A 19,964-nucleotide genomic window follows, 5' to 3' on the forward strand; every position below is an offset into this window, starting at 1 on the left:
TTGGGGGTCTCATAGATAGCTAATCAACATTTCTACATGGATACAAGGCCCATGTGATTCATATTGCCATGAAGTTGGGCTTTAAAAAGGGAAAGGTTTCTAAAGAAATTCCCCAAACTCAGACAAGTCAGTCCACCAGGGTCCAGGAGAAAGAGAGCAGCTAGGGGCCGAAAGTCTCTATTGTTCACTGCGCAGGAATGAGGATGAGAGCTCGCACTCAGGTAGAGAAGACAAAATTCGTGAGGGTTTGAAATGAGGCTGAAAGGTTCATCTAGCTTGTGATAGAGGGAGAATCTCCAGGAAAAACCCTCACAAGAAAGGCAGGTCTGGGATTAACAGTTACTAGGCTGAGAAAGGAAAGAATCAAAAGTGAACCCTTGGGAGCTAGGAATCACTTCAGATTAGGTCCAAGAAAATCAACTGATTATTTAAGGGACAGTGTAAAGAATATTTGAGAGATAGGTTTTTCACTTGTATTAAAAGTAAAAGGGGGAAGTTTTGTTCTGTAGTTTGAAGTATAAGTTGTGCACAACATAAGTGTTTAGTTATTAGTGTTTTAGTCTGTTTATTACAGTAAAGCCTTAAAGTGTGAAATCTTGTCACGTTATCCTTTCACCTATCAAACTGGAAGTTCAATTCTTTTTTTAAAAAAGTTATCAGTCTCTTCGGGGATCACAACAGTGGAAAATATACTCTTTAGGAAGACTTTAAGATGCATTATTCTAAATGACAGCATTGAATCTACACCGTGTTGATAAGGAGATCTCCAAAATACAATAAGCAACAGAATAAAATAACCTTACTGAAAGCAAGCTAAAAGTCTAAGTTATATATTAGGAGAGAGGGTTTAGTACTTGCCATAGTGTAATTTGACTATAAAGGGATGATTTACTTCCACTAGAATATCTCGTTCCATTTTTGTTCGGACACGATCCCGTACTGAAAATTAAAAAAATATGCAATCATTGAAAACAAATATATACGTTCATAGAGCTGTAGAAACCACATCAAAGGGGGTGAACATTCAGCTCCTTCTACCTGTAGCTATTTAACCAAGACAAATGCCTTTCCCAACAGGAACTAAAGCCATTTCCTTCAGGGATGCTTACTTAATAACAAATAAGGAAAAAAGTAAACAAGACTAGCGCATTAATTCTTCACAGCTCACTTAGATTTTTCCTTCTTAGTTACAAATGTACTCACTGAATTATTTACCTGAAAAATTAATCTACTGATAACATGAACAAAAACAAAAGCAAAATACTACAGACGCTGGAAATCTGAACTAAAAACCAAAGAACGATGCAAATACACAGGTCAGGCAGTATCTGTAAAGAGAGAAACAGAGTTAACATTTCAGGTCATTCACTTGTCATCAGAACGTGTACTTGTTTGCAAGGCTGTTCTTCAATAACCAAGGTTTTCTTTTCTATCATGGTGGGACACAAAAACCTAATGAATACAAATCAACATGGTGGAAAACTGAGGAAGAGTTAGAAAACTCAGGGAAGTAAAGATGTGATCAAGAAACCTACCCTTCCCCAACATCCAGGATGCTTCATTTCAGGTACATAAGACTTTCTATTTCTCCCAAGGAAAATGGTGCTTCACCAACTTACTCAAAACAGTTGACATATTTACCAAAACTACTGGCAATGATCTGAAAGCCTCATCAGTTTAAACTCCCATTCCAAATGAATGACATTGCATTTACAAGCAAGAGTGAAATATCGTCAATAATGTCAAATGTTTATAAGAAAAAGCTGAACTAAACAATCTGACATTTGCCATCTGTCAGAATTCACTTCCCTCACAGGTCTTTGGGGATTGGACTTAAAATGCACCATTGCTCCTTAATTTGTATTATCTGACTAACCAGCTAGTTAAACCAATTGAGGGTGGAAAGCCTCTTTACAAATTTAAAAATATTTAAAGCAAGCAATCTATTAGAAAATTGGCAACCAATATTGTCTGGAAGTTTTTTATGGTTAAATATTAAAAATTAAAGCTATGTTAAGGTCCATTTATCTATCATTACAATCCATTCCAGAATATTGTAAAAATGGTTAAGTAGAAACAACTGGAGGACAGTTAACATCAATGGGGAGAGAAACAGAGTTAACGCTTCAGGAATGACCTTTCATCAGGACATTCAGATACTTTTATTTTCTCCCCAGCATTTTCTGTTCATCATTTCAGATTTCCAACATCCACAACATTTTGCTTTTGTGTTGTAAAATGGTGACCTGTTTACTTCATATTCCCTATCCACCTTCGCACAGGTTGGGCAATTGACTATTTAAAAGTAAAACTTGTAAGAAGAAGAAACGGATTCAGGCTTGCCTTTCAGAGTAGCTTTCTTGAGTACTTTCATGGCATACAACTGTCCAGCATCAGGGCCAACCGCCTTTCTAACTAGAAAGACCTGATTAAAGAAACATGCAAAGACAATAAGTTAAAAGTTGCTGAAAAATGAAAATGCAGAACAGGGAGGCAAAATAACTTGCGAAATATCCAGGTACATTACCATGTGGAGCAATCACTGACTGATCAAGTAAAGGAACAGAAGTAGGCCTTTGCTTCATAATCCCTCGAGACCCCTACCCAACAAAAATCTAGCAATCTCAGTCTTGAAAATTTCAACTGCTCCAGTATTGCAGCCTTTTGTGGGACAGAATTCAAAACCACCATTAACCTTTGGGTGAGAGAAGCGCTTCCTCATCTCATTCCTTAAAGGCCAGACTCTAACTTTAAGGCTACATAAGAACATAAGAAATAGGAGTATAGGCCTTTTGGCCCCTCGTGCTTGCTCCTCCATTCAATAAGATTATGGCTGATCAGAGTGTGGCCTTAACTTCACTTTCCTGTCTACCCCACATAATCCTTGGCTCCCTCGTCAATCAAAAATCTGTCTAAATCCACCCTTAATATATTTAATGACTCGGCCTGCACTGCTCGCTGGCTAACAGAATTGCAAACATTAACGACTCTAAGAAGAAATTTCTTCTAACCCCTAACTTAAATGGGAGATCCCTTATTTAATGCTCCCTTACTCTGGATTCACCTCACCAAAGGAAGCAGTTTCTCTCTCTTTATCCTATCGAAACTTTTTATCATTTTAAATACCTCAACAGAAGGACATAATTTGTGAAAAATATTTTCAAAATAGCTGGCAGAACAAAGCTGACTGTTCAATTGACAAGTAATTGTTCCAAATAATATAAACCTTACATCACAACAGTCCTCTATAAGTGTCTTAATATGCAACTTTCACTTTGCTTCTTACTTGCCAGGTCTGACCACACTGCTACACTTTTCTAATATTTTCCGATTTCAGATTCTGAATACCATTACTTATTTTCGTTTTACACATCTGTGGTAGATGTAGGAAAGTAACCAGATCAAGCAAAATGGGAAAAAAAGACAAAGCACACTGCTGGCGTGCAAGGCTAAGACTTCAGTTATACTTTTGTGTTGTGAAGTTTGCAGAGATGGACCATACAACTCGTGAGTCCGATCTTGATCAGATTTCTGAATTAGCGAAGATGCAACCCATCTAGAAGTTTATTCCCCACTGCTTGGGCTTGATGTCCTACCGAGTATAACTCCACAGCAGCTGAAACTAGTGTGGCTACTGGTTCTCTGTGCAATTTATAATCTGCAGCACTGCATATGGTTTTTGAATGCTATGAGTGTGATTACTCCTGCCCTTGCTCTCTCTCCCTCACTCTGTGCAGTGTTCAATGTGCAGCAGGAGAACCCACAATATAAACTGGGCATTGTTGGTTATCTTGTATTTTGCATGGTCTACAACTTGCCTTTATATAGCATCTTTTAAAGAGTAAAACGTCCTAAGGTGTTTCACAGAAGGATCATTAGACAATGTTTGACAGCAAGCCATGTAAAGAAATATTATCACAGGTGACCAAAAGTTTGATCAAACAAATAGGTTTTAATAAGTGACTTGGAAGAGGGAGATATAGAGGCAAAAAGGTTTTCTAGGGAATGCCAGACTGAAACAATTGAGAGAATAAGGATCAGAATGTAGTTACTCAGGCTGGCAAATGGTGGGAAGTGGTGTACCACCAGGATTGGTGCTGGAATCACTTTTGTTCACTCTAATTGAATTCAGGATTCCTTTTAATACCTTGGTAACTTCGATCAAATCATCTCTTAGCCTTCTATGTTCCAGTGATTACACCCCAGTTTGTGTAATTTTGTCTCATAACTTAATCAGTGGAGTCAAGCATAAATTCTGGTAAATCCATGTTGCACTGCCTCCAAGGTCCATATATCCTTCCTGAGGCGTGATACCTAGAACTGCTCACAATGTTCGAGGTTTTGTCTAACCAGGTCTTTGTAAAGCAGATGCATGACCCCCTTGTATTCTAGTCCTCTAATTTTAAATTCCAGCACTCAATTAGCTTGTTTAATTACTTCTGTACCCATTCATGATATTTTAATGATGTACCTGAACCTCCAAGTCTCTTTGGACCTCCAGTTTCTAGCTTTTCACATTTAGAAACTATCCTGCTTGACCTTTCTGAGGTCCAAAGAGGATGAGCTCACATTTGCCTTCAGTGAAATCCATATGCTACAGTTTTTGCCCATTCATTTAATCTATCAAAATCTTTTCCAATCTCTGGATCAGTATCAAATTTGGATAAGTGGCTTTCTACCACATTAGCCAAGTTGTTAATGAGCATGGTGAATAGTTGAGGCCCCAAAACAGATCCTTTCCGGGCATCCTACCAATTACAGTACCTGCCCATTAACTCTACTCTGTCACCTGGAGCTCAGCCAATTTCATAACCAGACCAATAATTTGCACTTAAGTGGGAAATGAATGGAAGGTTATGTTGCTGGGGCTTGATGAAGAAAGATGGAAGGATGCTCATGTGGAGCATAAACACCAGCTTGAGCTTGCTGGAATGAATGGTTTACTTCTGTGCTCTAAATGCTTGTAAATATTTCTTCATAATTAAAACAGAACATGCAAAAGTTATTGAAGAACTTTACTGGAAGCATTGCTAAAGGATTGAGAGAGCCCTCTATGGTACGGTATGACTTGAAGTGTGCAGGTTAAAATCCTTGAAAGAGAATGTTTACAGCCAGCACCTTCCACCGAAACCAAAGGATGTCCTTTTGAATGCAAAGAGTATTTTGAAAGTAAAGTCAATACTCGAAGAGCTAAATTACACTGGCTGCATGCTAATATGCATCAAGCGGTGAACTTCTTTCCTAGTCCAAAATGTAATTGATATCGCTAGAGAGCTGCCTCTGAGAATAATATAAATAAATGAATTACAAAAACTGATGCATATGAGTCAGCATTGCATTACAATATAGCTTGAAGCAATTGATTTTTTCACTCCAAATGCTGCCAGGGCACTTTAGAAAGATGAGTCTGAAAGAAAATACTCAATCAACCACCAACTATCACAAGCTTTCATGATTTTAGAAGTCCTTCTCATGACTTAAGACATGAATATACTGTGGTAATGCACCAAGCACAATGCCAAATTAATCTTCGCAGATTTGCAGAGGCCAGCACCCTAACCGGATTTCCTGAAAACTGCTCTTAGACACAAGAAAATAATGATATGATTGGGCAGAGCCAACATGGATTTACGAAAGGGAAACCATGTTTGACAAACCCGTTGGAGTGTTTTTGAGGGTGTTACTTGCAGCATTGATAACGGGGAATCTGTGGATGCGGTGTATTTGGATTTGGAGAAGGCTTTCGATAAAGTCCCACTCAGGAGGCTAGTAAACAAAAGAGTGCGTGGAATTGGGAGTAATATACTGCTATGAATTGAGAATTGGTTAACAGACAGAAAACAGTAGAAATAAATGGATCATTCTCAGGATGATAGGCTGTTACTAGCGGGTTACTGCAAGGATCAGTGCTTGGGCCACAGCTGTTCTCAATCTTTATAAATGATTTGGATGTGGGGACCAAATGTAATATTTCCAAACTTCCTGATGACACAAGACTAGGTGTGAATGTGAGTGAGTAGGATGCAAGGAGGCTTCAAGGGGATTTGGACAGGCTAAGTGAATGGGCAAGAACATGACAGATGGAGTATAATGTGAATAAGTGTTAAGTTATCCACTTCGATAGAAAAAACAAAGACAGGGTATTTCTTAAATGGTGAAAGGTTGAGAAGTGTTGATGTCCAAAGTGATCTGGGTGTTCTTGTTCATGAGTCACTGAAAGCTAGCATGCAGGTGCAACAATTGATTAGGAAGGTAAATGGTATGTTAGCCTTCATCACAAGGGTTTTTTGAGTACAGGAGTAAAGCTACCTGCTGCAATTGTATAGAGCCTTGGTGAGACCGCACATGGAGTATTGTGTGCAGTTTTGGCCTCCTTATCTAAGGACAGGTGTACTTGCCATAGAGGGAGTGCAACAGAGGTTAATCAGATTAATCCCTGGGATGGCGGGATTGTCTTACGAGGAAAGATTGAGGAAACTGAGCCTGTATTCTCTTAGAGTTTCAAAGAATGAAAGGTGATCTCACTGAAACTTACAAAAATTTTACAAGGCACGACAGTAAATGTGGATCGGAAGTTTCCCTTGGCTGGTGAGTCTAGAGCCAGGGGACATTCAGAATAAGGGGCAGGAACTTAAGACCAAGTTGAGAAGGGATTTCTTCAGAGGGTGGGGAATCTTTGGGATTCTCTACCCCGCCCCCACTGAGGGCTGTAGAAGCTCAATCATTAAGCATGTTCAAGACAGAAATCTATAGATTTCAGGATACTAATGACATTAAGGGATATGGGCATAGTGGGGAAAATGGTGTAGAGGTAGATGATTAGCATGATCTGTTTGAATGGAGGATCAGGCTTGACGAGCCAAGTGGCCTACTCCACTTCCTATATTCCCATGTTTTGCGTCTATTTGGCAAATTTACTTGGGTCTTCCCACTAGGTGCATGAAGCTTGTGGCACTTGTCACAGCATTGCCAGTGCAATATTCTGTGTAAAAACACTTGGGTTGTAAATGTCCTACGGAAATGAGACAAGATCCATCTGTTCCTGTTCCACTGTTTTCATGGTACTGGTTTTGGAATCTTTACAGCCAGGCGGCACTTAACATCTCAGGGCAGATTTCAGCCTGGGATTGAGGATATTTGTCAGTACAGCTTCTTGCCTCACTCAGCTCAGGAATGAAAAGAAAAACCTCTCTGGTGATGCATGTAGTCATTAATTCAAGTAATGATGCTGATCAATCAGAGATCGAGCAGTCAGTGAAACATTTTAACAAGAGTGTTCTGTGAAAGGCTACATTAGCTCCAGCTTGGTAATGATCATAGTGAGTTAGAAGATTTTTTGTTGATAATAGGGGTATTTATGCTAGGCATAAGGATAAATCAGAGCCACTGATTTACAGTAAGTAAGTCAGACTCCAGTCTTATTTAAGTGCATTCTGAGATTTGTACTGGTGCTTTGACATTATTCTCTGAAAAATGTAAATAAATAGTCTTTATAATATTCCAATATATATGTATACTCAAAAGGAGGATATGCAAATACCTGAATTGGAGGTTATGTCAATTAGTAGTACTAGAGTGGAGAAATGGGGTTCAGGTTTATTTGTGGGTAATCCTGGGTTTTGATAGCTTTGGTGGGGGCGGGGGGAAGAAGAGAGAAGACAGAGAGCGAGAGTGTGTGAGTGGGTGTGAGTGGGTGTGAGTGGGCGTGAGTGGGCGTGAGTGGGCGTGAGTGGGCGTGAGTGGGCGTGAGTGGGCGTGAGTGGGCGTGAGTGGGCGTGAGAGTGCGAGAGTGCGAGAGAGTGCGAGAGAGTGCGAGAGAGTGCGAGAGAGTGCGAGAGAGCGAGTGAGAGCGAGTGAGAGCGAGTGAGAGAGTGTGAGAGAGTGTGAGAGAGAGAGTGTGAGAGAGAGAGTGCGTGTGAGAGAGAGAGAGTGTGAGAGTGAGTGTGTGTGAGAGAGAGAGAGAGAGAGAGTGTGAGAGAGAGTGTGAGAGAGAGAGAGTGTGAGAGAGAGAGTGTGAGAGAGAGAGTGTGAGAGAGAGAGTGTGAGAGAGAGAGTGTGAGAGAGAGAGTGTGAGAGAGAGAGTATGAGAGAGAGAGTGTGAGAGAGAGAGTGTGAGAGAGAGAGTGTGAGAGAGAGAGTGTGAGAGAGAGAGAGAGAGGTGGGAAGGTCCTGAGGTTTGGCAAAACTCGGGTGAGGGCCCTAAAATTGCCTCCTCGAATAGAAGCAAACAAATGCTCATGTGTTCATCTGAAATCCCCTTCACTACATTCAACAGAAACAGTAATCCATATATTCAAGAGGGGTAATACCTCAATTGACAGAGCATCAATAAAATTTTCAGATGGATGTATTAAATGTCTATATGCTAGTATTCCATGGGTTTTCTTCAGGGCATTTTTTTTTTACTATTGAAGCTCATCACTGCCCATAAATACAACCAGTATACTTATCATGTTTGAATATTAATCAAAAACACCGCACATAATTGCATCACTAAATTTATTATACAATTAATTTGTTTACAACACTGCTGCAGTGAACTCTAACTTTAAGATTTGAAGCATTCACATGCCAAAGAATGTGATCTACAAATTTACTCAAATATAGTTAATTGCAGCCTCAAAAAGGTGTAATCAGAATTTGTCAATTGCTCATAAATTTTCGATTAAATCAGAGTAATGCAAATTTAGTCAAAATTTTAAAGCTGAGAAATCAGCCAAGCTCAGTGGAATGTTAATTACTATTTATAATCACAAAGAAAAAATTATTGATTTCAGAAAATATTCAAACAGCATTATGGATTTAACAGCTACAGTACGAACAGCTACAAATTAAAAAAGCTGACAGAGGTTCTGCAAAACAAGTTTATCAAGTGTATAGCTGAGATTTACTAACATCAGTCCCTAGTCTTAGTGTTAGTGGATGTCAGGTGGGGAGGCAGTTGAGGCATTTCAGATGGGATGGGCGAGTCAGTCAAAGCTCCTCATCCTAATGACAATCCCACAATCACTGCAGATGGACAGACATCAAGGTCATGTTTGACTGAGATGGGTACCAAGGTTTGTATATGAATTATCGTCATCTAGGCCAGGCGTCAGATGGAAACTAATGTTCATAGAATCGCATCCCAGTAAGGAATAAAACCCTCAGAAAAAGAAGGGTGGGGAGGAAACTGGTGAGAGGGGAAAAAAATGGAATGGTGTCAGATTTTTTTGAGATTGGTCAGCATAGGCACATTTTGACTGGAAATACTAAGGTTGATCTGCAAATTTCAAAGCATGCATATATTATTTAAATTGTGTACACAATTAAACTTCTGGATACTTGCTTTCTGCACAGTTCGTTCCTAAGTGGCGGGTCATCGTGAACAGGCTTGGACATTAGATGTCTATGAGCTACTTGATCATGAACACCGTGTCCCCTGATTCCAATCCCTTTTTCATCCAATGTCCACACATATACATTTCCAGTAGGTGTCATTGTCTATCTATCAGAATGGAAACCCTCATTAATTTCTGTCTTCACCAGCCTAGGAACAGAGACCAATTATGGAGCCTTCTCTCTGCCCCAGCATCCTTGACTGAAATTGACCAGACCAGGGATGAAATTTTCTGATCTGTGGCCTTTAACTCCACACAAGGAGACACACTTACCCATTCTTTTCCAATGTCACAGACTGTGCATGAACCATTAACTGGTCCTGTTTTACTGTTACATGACAAGATATTTTTGACATACAACTAATTATAGGCAAAGGTAACCACAGCAGTTGGAAATCAGGCGTGCACCGGATAAACCATTCCAGCTTATGACTTACAGTAAAAGAGAATGTTCACGTAACAGTGAAAGCTGGATCAACAGAAAATGTGATCCTTTGTAATAAGTTCACACTTAAAAAAAATGCCTCTGTAAACTTAGTGAAAAAGGATCACATGGACAAATTCACTTGAATTCCTGCCTGTTTAAACTCTAGTCAAGTTTCTCTCAACAATCTGCTATAACCAAAACTGCAAAAACACTTACCTTTCCAAAAGATCCCTGACCAAGGACCTTTAGCAATTCAAATTGCGTGGGATCAGCCTTCTCACAGCCTTCTTTCACATGATGCGTGATTGCAATCTCCTTGAATCTTCCTTCATCCTGAAGATGCAAAGTTTAAAAATAAGGCTATATAATTAAAAAGCAAGAGGCAACCAAGTATTGTGTTACAGCAAAAATAATCTCTCAGCAATCAGGCAAATAGGCTGACTGATTTCATTAATATTTTTCCTTTTGTTAATATAAGGAACAGACTGAAAGCGAACATTTTTAGTGGCACCATGGAACCATAAGATATACAGGAAAAGGAAGTGCAGAAAAACTCAAAAATAAGCCTGCAAAACCAAAATTGGTCTCAGTATTGTCAGATGAGAGGAGACGACAAATCACTGAGCATTGCTGCTTCTGATCACAATCCACTGAATCATCTCATGGACAGTATGCATCTAACATGAGATGATGACAAGATCAGGTTTTGCTCAAGGCCATTCTGATGCCCTCCATGGTCAAATAATGCAATTTTTACTGCCAAGGCTTACATACAAGTAATGGTACTGGATCCTCACAGGTGCCCAGCAAGATGGAAGGAAGAGGGACAAAATTGGACTGGAGATGGTGTGGTAACAAGCTTGCACAGCTTTGTAAAGGTGCCAGCCCTTACTAACACAGAGGGGCCGTGTCCAAATTGTGGCCCCTGCATCCAACCCTCAAAAGCAAAGTCAAGTTAATCTTGTCTATCCAAGGAAAGATCAAATGCCAACAGGACACAGGCAAGAGTATCGCAGGCGCACAACTGCAAAGGTGCTCTAAAACTCGTGATCGCTTATCACTCATGCAACTGCTTACAGTAAATCTGGGGAAAGTGCTTTCAAGGACAAGGTTGTGAGACCATGTAATACAAAGCACAAAGTATTATCCCTCTGCTATAATTGTACCTTAAACCTAAATATTGCAAAATGTAGCAGTAAAGGAAGTCAACCAGAAACAGTAAAAAACAATAAGAAAATAGTTCAAAAGGATGAATTATTGCTGAAAGGAAAGGAGACACGTCAAACCTTTTCATCTTGCACTCATCAGGACACTTCACAAGAATACCAGTATGTGAAGAGTGTGCTGATTGGCTGGCAGGTAGACTCCGAACTTCACGTCTCTTTTTTCAACAATCACAAGGGTGAAATAGTAGGAAAATGTTTTACATACGAATTAGCCACTTGGACTGATGCAATAAACTGCTCTTGTGCTGCATACTTGCAATCAACTTAATATATGCATAAGGAATTAATTTGTTAGGCCAGTTATGTATTCCTGAGCTTAAAAAAGTTCTGCAAACTGATACAATTTATTTCAATTTGTCTTGTACTTTACTAAAGTACTTTACTCCTGTACAGTAACTTTCTTTGCCTTTTCTAAATCTGTGTCACAGGGAACATGAATGCAGAACCATTCAAACAGAAACAAATTTGCATACCACATCAACACAAACAAGATTCTGTTATATAATGGTGTACACTATGCACTAAATGCCTTGCACATAACAAATTAAATTGAACAAACTGGGAGTTGATCCAGGAAAGAAGGATTCATGACTCAAATGTGGAAATAAAGACGCACCATTCTGATCAAAATGCCAAAACACCCACACTGCAACCCACTACAAGCCTGAAGCACACATGCACAGTTATTAACAGTGTTTCAGTCACAAGGATCTATAATGCAAAAAAAACAATTCTGGGATATTTCTGTTGGATACAAATCCTAATTTATAATCTGTTTTCTGATCTGATGCACAGGTAATTTATCTTTCTTATATTGAAATTCACAGCATAGAAATAGGCCATTCGGCCCAAAAGATCTATGTTGGCATTTATGCTCCACTTGTGCCACTGCCCATCCTCAGCGTATCAACATATCGTTCTATTCCTTTCTCCCTCATATGCTGATCTAGCTTCCCTTTAAATGCATCTTCCATTTAGAGCCAAGGTAAAACGCATCACATTGCACTCAACGAGCAAATGGAGTTAGACCGTAAGACGTAGGAGCAGAAGTAGGCCATTCAGCCCATTGAGTCTGCTCCACCATTCAATGAGATCATGGCTGACCTGATAATCCTCAGCTCAACTTCCTGCCTTTTCTCCATAACCCCCGATTCCTTTACTGATTAAAAATCGGTCTCAGCCTTGAATACACTTAACAACCAAGCCTCTTTAGCCCTCTGCAGTAAAGAATTCCACAGATTCACTACCCTCAGAAGAATTTCCTCCTTATCTCTGTCTTAAATGAGCAACCCCTCACTCTGAGATTATGCCCTCTGGTCCTAGACTCTCCCACAAGGGGAAACAATGTCTCAGCATCTACCCTGTCAAGCCCCCAAAGAATCTTATATGTTTCAATAAGGTTACCTCTCATTCTTCTAAACTTCAATGAGTACAGGCCCAACCTACTCAACCACTCCTCAAAGAAAATCCCTCCATACCCAGGATCATTCTAGTGAACTTTCTTTGGACTGCCTCCAGTGCCAGTATATCTTTCCTTAGATAAGGGGACCAAAACTGTTCACAATATTCTAGGTGTGGTCTAACTAGTGCCTTGTATAGCTTTAGCAATATGACATTCCCTTTGAAATAAAGACCAACATTCCATTTGCCTTCTCTATTGCCTGCTGAACTTGTATGTTAACTTTTTGTGTTTCATGCATGAGGACCCCCAAATTCCTCTGTGCTGCAGCTTTCTGCAGTCTTTCTTCATTTAAATAGTATTCAGCTCCTCTATTCTTCCACCCAAAGTGCTTAACCTCACATTTTCCCATATTATATTCCATCTGCCAAGTTTCTGCCCACTTAACCTGTCTATATCCTTCTATAGGCTCCTTGTGTCATCCTCACCATTTGCCGTCCCACCTATGTTTGTGTCTTCTGCAAACTTGGCAATAGTACGTTCAAGTCCCTCATCCAAATCATTAATATATATTGTAAATAATTGTAGCCCCAGCACTGATCCCTTGGCACTCCACTAGTTACAGGTTGCCATCCTGAAAATGCCCCCCACATCCCAATTCTGTCTTTTATTAGTTAGCCAATCCTCTATCCATGCTAATATATTACCCTAACACCATGGGCTCTTATCTCATTAAGTAGCCTTATGTGCGGCACCTTATCAAACAGCTTTTGGGAATCCAAATATATTACATCTACTGGTTCCCCTTTATCTGTCCTGCTTGTTACCTCCTCAAAAAGTTCTAATAAATTTGCTAGGCATGATTTCCCCTTCAGAAAGCCATGCTGACTCTGCTTGATTGGATTATGCATTTCTAAATACTCTGCTATTACATCCTTTATAATAACATCCATCATTGGGAAAATGTTAAAGTGTAAGATAACTGGCCAAAGTTACATGTTTTTTATCGCCCCCCTTTTTGAAAAAGGGTGTTACATTGGCACTTTTCCAAACCTTTGGGACGTTATTACCAGTGCATCTGCTATCTCTGTAGCTACTTCCCCTAATATCTTGAGATGCAACCCATCAGTTCCAGGGGATTTATCGGACTTTAGCCCCATTAGCTTCATGAGTACTTTTTCTCTAGTGATAGTTATTGTATTTATTTCCTCTCCCCCTTTTGCCCCTTGGTTATTTAGTATTTTTGAAATGCTATTCGTGTCTTCTACCAAGAAGACTGATGCAAAGTATTTATTCAACTCCTCTGCCATTTCCTGGTTCCCCATTATTATTTCCCCAACCTCATTCTCAAAGGAGCCTCTGTTCACTTTGGCCTCTCTCTCTTCCTTTTTATATATTTAAAGAAGCTCTTACCATCCATTTTTATATTACTTGCTAGTTTACCCTCAAAAGTTTATTTTCTCCCTCTATTATTATTTTGGTCATCTTTTGCTGGTTTTCAAAACTTTCCCAATCCTCTGGCTTGCCACTAATCTTTGTCACATTGTATGTTTTCTCTTTCATTTTGATACTATCCTTAACTTCCTTGGTTAACCATGGTTCTTTTATCCCCTTCCTAGAATCCTTCTTCCTCACTGAGATATCTCTGTTGAATCATGAACTATTTTAGGTTGACAACTTCATTCTTAAAATAATTAAGATGTATGAAGCAATATCACTAAATTTATGCTATTAAAAATGAACCAGAGTCTACCATTAATAATGTATACCACTAAGATGCAAATCAGTCACATCTCTGCAAGTACAAACAGGAATTAGAAAGCTTTAAAATTTCAAAAAAAGCTGTATTTTAGTCCAACCATAATACTTAATACAGTTCCACATAAATTATTAACTTGCACTTTCAGCAATATCCTAACAGGGAATGTCTTGAACAACTATCAAATCTAGCTCCCAACTAGTAGGCTCACGGTCAATGGGTATGCCAATGGAATAAGGACTTAGCAGCTCGCGGATCAGGAAGTGGCTCACAGAACTCAGTCTCCAAGAATCCAAACTGAAGCAGCACTAGCATAAAAGTGGTTATAATTAGGAGACAGGAATTAAAATTGAAACAGCTCCTGGATAAAACATGGTTTGTTCTGCTACCACTTAGTTTACCAAAACTGATTTAATCAACATGTGCAATGACTGGGCTGAAGAAACCAGCAGATATATCTGGTGTAATTTTGATTGTTCAACTTTTACCCATCTTTCTTAAATTAGAAAGACTTTACACTACTTTTTTCCACAATAAAGCTTTTTAAGTGAAAGGAATCTACATGGGCATTTTCCAAAGAAGCAAACCATTAATTCATGAATTTTTGCTTTCTTTTATCCAAAATAAAATTACTATGGGGTTGCACTAAAGAGATAGATAACAACAGTCAAGGTATTTGTACACCTGGCTTTAAATGGCTGACCACGTAATGTTTAGAAAAAGAGGCATCAAATATTTTAGTGCTACTTTAAATGCACAAGAAATGGAAGTTTTCATGATTTCAATTAAATAAAATTCTGTTAAAGGATAAAACATAACTTGAATCAAGTATTACATTTCTGAACACTGATTAATAGGTTTCAAAACAAAATTATTTGCATAAAACACATAAAGTGTTAAAATGATAACACTGGCTTCTTTGAGTTTTTGGAACAAATCAGGTAATGCTCTCTGATTATGCACACCTTTACCCTGATACCATCTATGTTATGTTTGGCCAGCATAAAACTTGACAGGAGTGCGGGGAATTTGAAATTTTCCCCTTCACAAATGAACAATTTGCCAGGTTTGATGAAAAAGTAGAGCTGTGAAACAATTCTGCTTACAAACACCTGACGATAATTTTGGTACTAAGTTGAAACAAGACAACTTTTATTTCACAAATCACAATAATTAATAATTTAAGTGAAATGTGTTTCAAAAAGGTGAAATGACTTGCATTTAGATAGCATCATTCATGATCTCAGGGTATGTCAAAGCTCTTTACAGCCAATTGGGTACTTTTGAAGTGTAGTTACTGTTGTGATATAGGGAAATAACAGTTAATTTAATTTACACACAAGGACGCACTAATAGCAATGATATATACAGTAATAAATGCCGGCCGGGCCAGTGACACCCACATCCCATGAACGGGGAAAAAAAAAATTTCCTTGTGATTTCTGCTTCACTGATCATCATTCTAACCTGATCCTGATAAAACTCATAACGGTAGAAACCCATAGCAAATGTGTCACAGAAATGGGTATATTTTAAGAACATAAGAACTTAGAACTAGGAGCAGGTGCAGGCAATTCAGCCCCTTGAGCATACCCCGCCATTCAATACGATCATGGCTGATCTCATTCTGGCCTCAAATCCAATTTCCCACCCTCTCCCCATAACCTTTCAACCCATTACTAATTAAAAATCTGTTTACCTCCTCCTTAAGTTTATTCAGCATCCCAGCATCCATTGCACTCTGAGGTAGATCCTTTGAGAAAAGTAATTTCTCTCATCTCTGATTTACTGCCCCTTAGCCTAAAACTATGGCCTCTCGTTCTAGAAAGCCCCACAAGGGGAAACAGCCGCTCCACGTCTACTTTGTCTATCCCCTTGAGCATCTTACGTACCTCAATTAGATCCCCTCTCATCCTTTCAAACTCTAGCGAGTATAGTAAGTACAACCAATTTGCAAAATGCAAATCCAACAAATAGCAAATCCTACAAATAGCAAATGAGAACAATTATAATTTAATCAGGTTTTGGTATGGTCAAACTTACCAGGAAACTTCCTTACTCGCTCATCTTCAAATAACATTAATAACTCATGTTTAAATACCACCTTTAATGTAGGAATGCCATTTAAATCAACAAATTTGTTCATATATATTCACACTTGTGCCCAAATGTTTAGAACATTTTATTTCAAAAGGGTTTTTTGTCTTAATTGAGGTGAAAAGATGCCAATTCTGAGGCACTGGACACTTGTCATTGCCACCAGCAAGCACTCTTTGATCAGTAATAGCACAATTAGATTCAGAATAAAGCTACCCAGTGCCACAGAGTGCAACCGCCTCAAAATAACCTTACGGACAAAATTTATTTTCTGAATATTGACCACTCATGTTCTGAAAGAAAATGCAAGCAGCAAGATACTTAAAAAAACACAATGAAATGAATGGCTAGTTAGTTTGTTTTTGGTGGTGTCAGTTGAGGGATAAATGTTGGCCAGGTCACTGGCAGAAGTCTCAACCTATTCTTCAAATAGTGCAATGGGATTCTTTACATTCAACTGAGGAGGAAAACTGGACCTCCGCTCAACATCTCATTAAAAAGGTCTGAGGTACTCCTTCAGCACTGTACTGATGTGCATGCTTAGATTGTGCATTCTATTCTAGGAGTAAGGTTTAAGCTCTGAGCTTTCAGAGGTAAGAATGTTGTCACGCCTAGTGTAGGCATATAACCTTATGAACTTTCAGTCAATACTTTTAAAAATTAGACACAAACAAGTTGTTAAGATGGCTGCCATAAATCTCATGACTTTTGGCAATTTGACCACAGACAGTATCAAGTTCCCAGCAAATATCTAATTAAAATGAACATAAGTGAGGATACCTCAGCCATTTGTGGAATTCACACATCATTGTTTAAGGATGGGCCAACACCTAAAGACAACAGCATCCGCAGTTTTTTGTTTTTATCTCAGAGTTTCGAGACAGCCCATCTCCGTGTTTCATATTGGAAAAAAGGAAAAATCGAAACTCAATGGCCACTATCAAATTTCCACTGTATCACGATAGCCTCCCCATCCAAACTAGGCTGGGTGGGCCTCTGAAGTGCTAACCCAGTAGACATATAATCAAAACTAGTTTCAGGGACTGCACCCCAATTATCCCAAGATCTAACAAATTCATCAGAAATATCCATTGTCAACCAGTCTGAGAACCAGAGTCTGAAACTAGCTGCAAGTCATCAAGCAGCCAAAGTGCCAAACCTACTCCAATTTCAAAGTTTACCTAAGACCCAACCTCCCAGATATTTGACTACAAAAAACCTCACAGCCTCCTGTAAACCCTTAGCTTTACAAGTACCTCGCTTCAACTTTAAATCATCAAATCCATTCAAGGAACCACAGGCTTACCACATGGGAGAGTGAAAATTGTAAATCAGAGACTGAATTAACTGTAATCTGTAAAACTGCGCGTGTGCACATGCGCATTCATGAGACCAAGTGTGTGATATTGTGTTAATTCGGGGTAAGTCGGTGAGAATAGACAACATTCTTCATTTTAAACACTCAAAAGCTTGCTGAATTATTTAATTGGAATATACATTCCAAGAGTAAGAAAATGCACACCACTTTCCATACAAAAAATACTGGCCATGGACTTTGAGAGTGTACAGTACTGATATACATGCTACCTGTGACAAAGGGCCACAGCTAACACTTAGAGGGCTAAATTCGATGGCACTTTAGAATAGATGTCAGTACTGAATAGAGTGATTGATCCACACCCATTGATTGCAATAGAGGAAGCATGGCAGTGTCATGCTGCCGGCTCATTTCAATGATTTAAGTGTTAACCACACTTTTGATTGGCTGGACATGTCAACAGGGAGCCAATATTGTGAGCAGTTAGCACCACTTAAATCTAGCAGCATCTCTTAAAAGGGGAGGTGTTTAGTCCAGGAAGGCAGAAAGTGACTTTAATCTGGGAAACTTTGAAGAATGAATGGCACAACAATGGAGAAAGTGAGCTTCAAGATTTTCCAATCATCAAAGAGTATGGCACAGGAGGAAGCCAAATGGCCATCGAGTCTATACCGGCGCTTTCAAAGCGCAATCCAACTAGTCCCACAATACTGACACCTATTCTAAAGTGCCATCGAATTTCCCCATTTCCCTGCAAATTTTTTTCTCCTTAAATGTTGTTACCCAATTCCCTTTTGAAGGGTGCATTAGAATCTGTAACCACCACCCTATCATTCCAAATCCTAATCATTCTTTGCATAAAAGGCCCAACCACATCTTCCGCTACTTCACCAATGACCTTCCTTCTATCGTAAAGCCAGAAGTGGGGATGTTCGCTGATGATTGCACAATGTTCAGCACCATGCACGACAGCTTCGATACTGAAGCAGTTCATGTCCAAATGCAGCAAGACCTGGACAATATCCAGGCTTGGGTTGACAAGTGGCAAGCAGCATTTGCGCCACACAAGTGGTGGGCAATGACCATCTCCAACAAGAGAGAATCCAACCATTGGCCCTTGATGTTCAATGGCATTTCCATCACTGAATCCCCCACTACCAACATCCTGGGGGTTACCATTGACCAGAAACTGAACTGGGCTAGCATATAAAATATTGTGGCTACAAGAGCAGTTCACAGGCTAGGAATCGTGTGATGAGTAGCTCACCTCCTGGCTCCCTAACGCCAGTCCATCATCTACAAGGCGCAAGTCAGGGGTGTGATAGAATACTCCCCACTTGCCTGGATGACTGCAGATCCCAGAACGCATGAAGCTTGACAGCATCCAGGAGAAAGCAGCCTGCTTGATTGGCACCATATCCACAAACATTCACTCCCTCCACCACCAATGCACAGTAGCAGCAGTGTGTACAATTTACAAGATGTACTGCAGGAATTCACCAAGGCCGCTACCATCAAGAAGGACAAGGGCAGCAGATAGATGAGAACACCACCGCCTAGAAGTTCCCGTCCAAGCCACTCACCATCCTGACTTGGAAATATATCGCCGTTCCTTCACTGCCGCTGGGTCAAAATCCTGAAACTCCCTTCCTAACAGCACTGTGGGTATACCTACACCACATAGGCTGTAGTGGTTCAAGGCAACAGCTCACCACCACCCTCTCAAGGGCAACTAGGAATGGGCAATAAATGCTGGCCCGGTCAGCAAAGCCCATATCCTGTGAATGAATTTTTAAAAATGTTTTTTTAAGTTATTCCTCATGTTGCCTCTGATTCTTTTGCCAATCACCTTAAACCTGTGCCTAACTATTGACTCTTCAACCACTGGAAAAGTTCTGTCTTTATCAACTCCCTCTAAACCTTCCAAGATATCTGCGATCCTCCAATTCTGGCCACCCTTTACTTTAGTCACTTCTTCATTGATGGCTATGCCTCCCTAAACATCCCTACTAGGCTGATACAGGGGATAGCAGGACTGTCGTATAAGGAGGGATTGGCTCGTCTGGGCCTGTATTCACTAGAGTTTAGAAGAATGAAAGAGGATCTGATTGAAACGTATAAAATTCTAACAGGGCTAGGCAGACTAGATACAGGGAGCAAGTTTCCCCTGGCTGGGGAGTCTAGAACCAGGGGTCACAGTCTCAAGATAAGGGGCAGGCCATTTAGGGCTGAGATGAAGAAAAATGTCTTCTCTCAGAGGGTGGTCAACCTGTCAGGTTCTCTACCACAGAAGGCTGTGGAGGCTAGGTCACTGAGTATGTTCAAAAAAGAAATTGTTAAATTTTTGGATATTAGGGG

General features: G+C 39.7%; 1 protein-coding gene across 5 annotated transcripts in view; it reads right to left on the reverse strand.

Annotated features, from left to right (window-relative positions):
* The window catches only part of LOC121282113 (ribosomal protein S6 kinase alpha-6), a 168,430-nt gene that overhangs the window by 77,933 nt on the left and 70,533 nt on the right, over window positions 1-19,964 (reverse strand). For all 5 annotated transcript variants that reach the window (XM_041195595.1, XM_041195596.1, XM_041195594.1 and 2 more), the window contains 3 exons: window positions 10,024-10,140; window positions 2,344-2,425; window positions 859-939 (listed from right to left, as the gene is read on the reverse strand). In XM_041195595.1, coding sequence (XP_041051529.1) covers window positions 859-939; window positions 2,344-2,425; window positions 10,024-10,140 — 280 coding nt within the window. The remainder of the gene's footprint in view (window positions 1-858; window positions 940-2,343; window positions 2,426-10,023; window positions 10,141-19,964) is intronic.

This window comes from Carcharodon carcharias, chromosome 9 (genome assembly GCF_017639515.1).
Source record: "Carcharodon carcharias isolate sCarCar2 chromosome 9, sCarCar2.pri, whole genome shotgun sequence".
Classification (NCBI taxonomy): Eukaryota; Metazoa; Chordata; class Chondrichthyes; order Lamniformes; family Lamnidae; genus Carcharodon; species Carcharodon carcharias.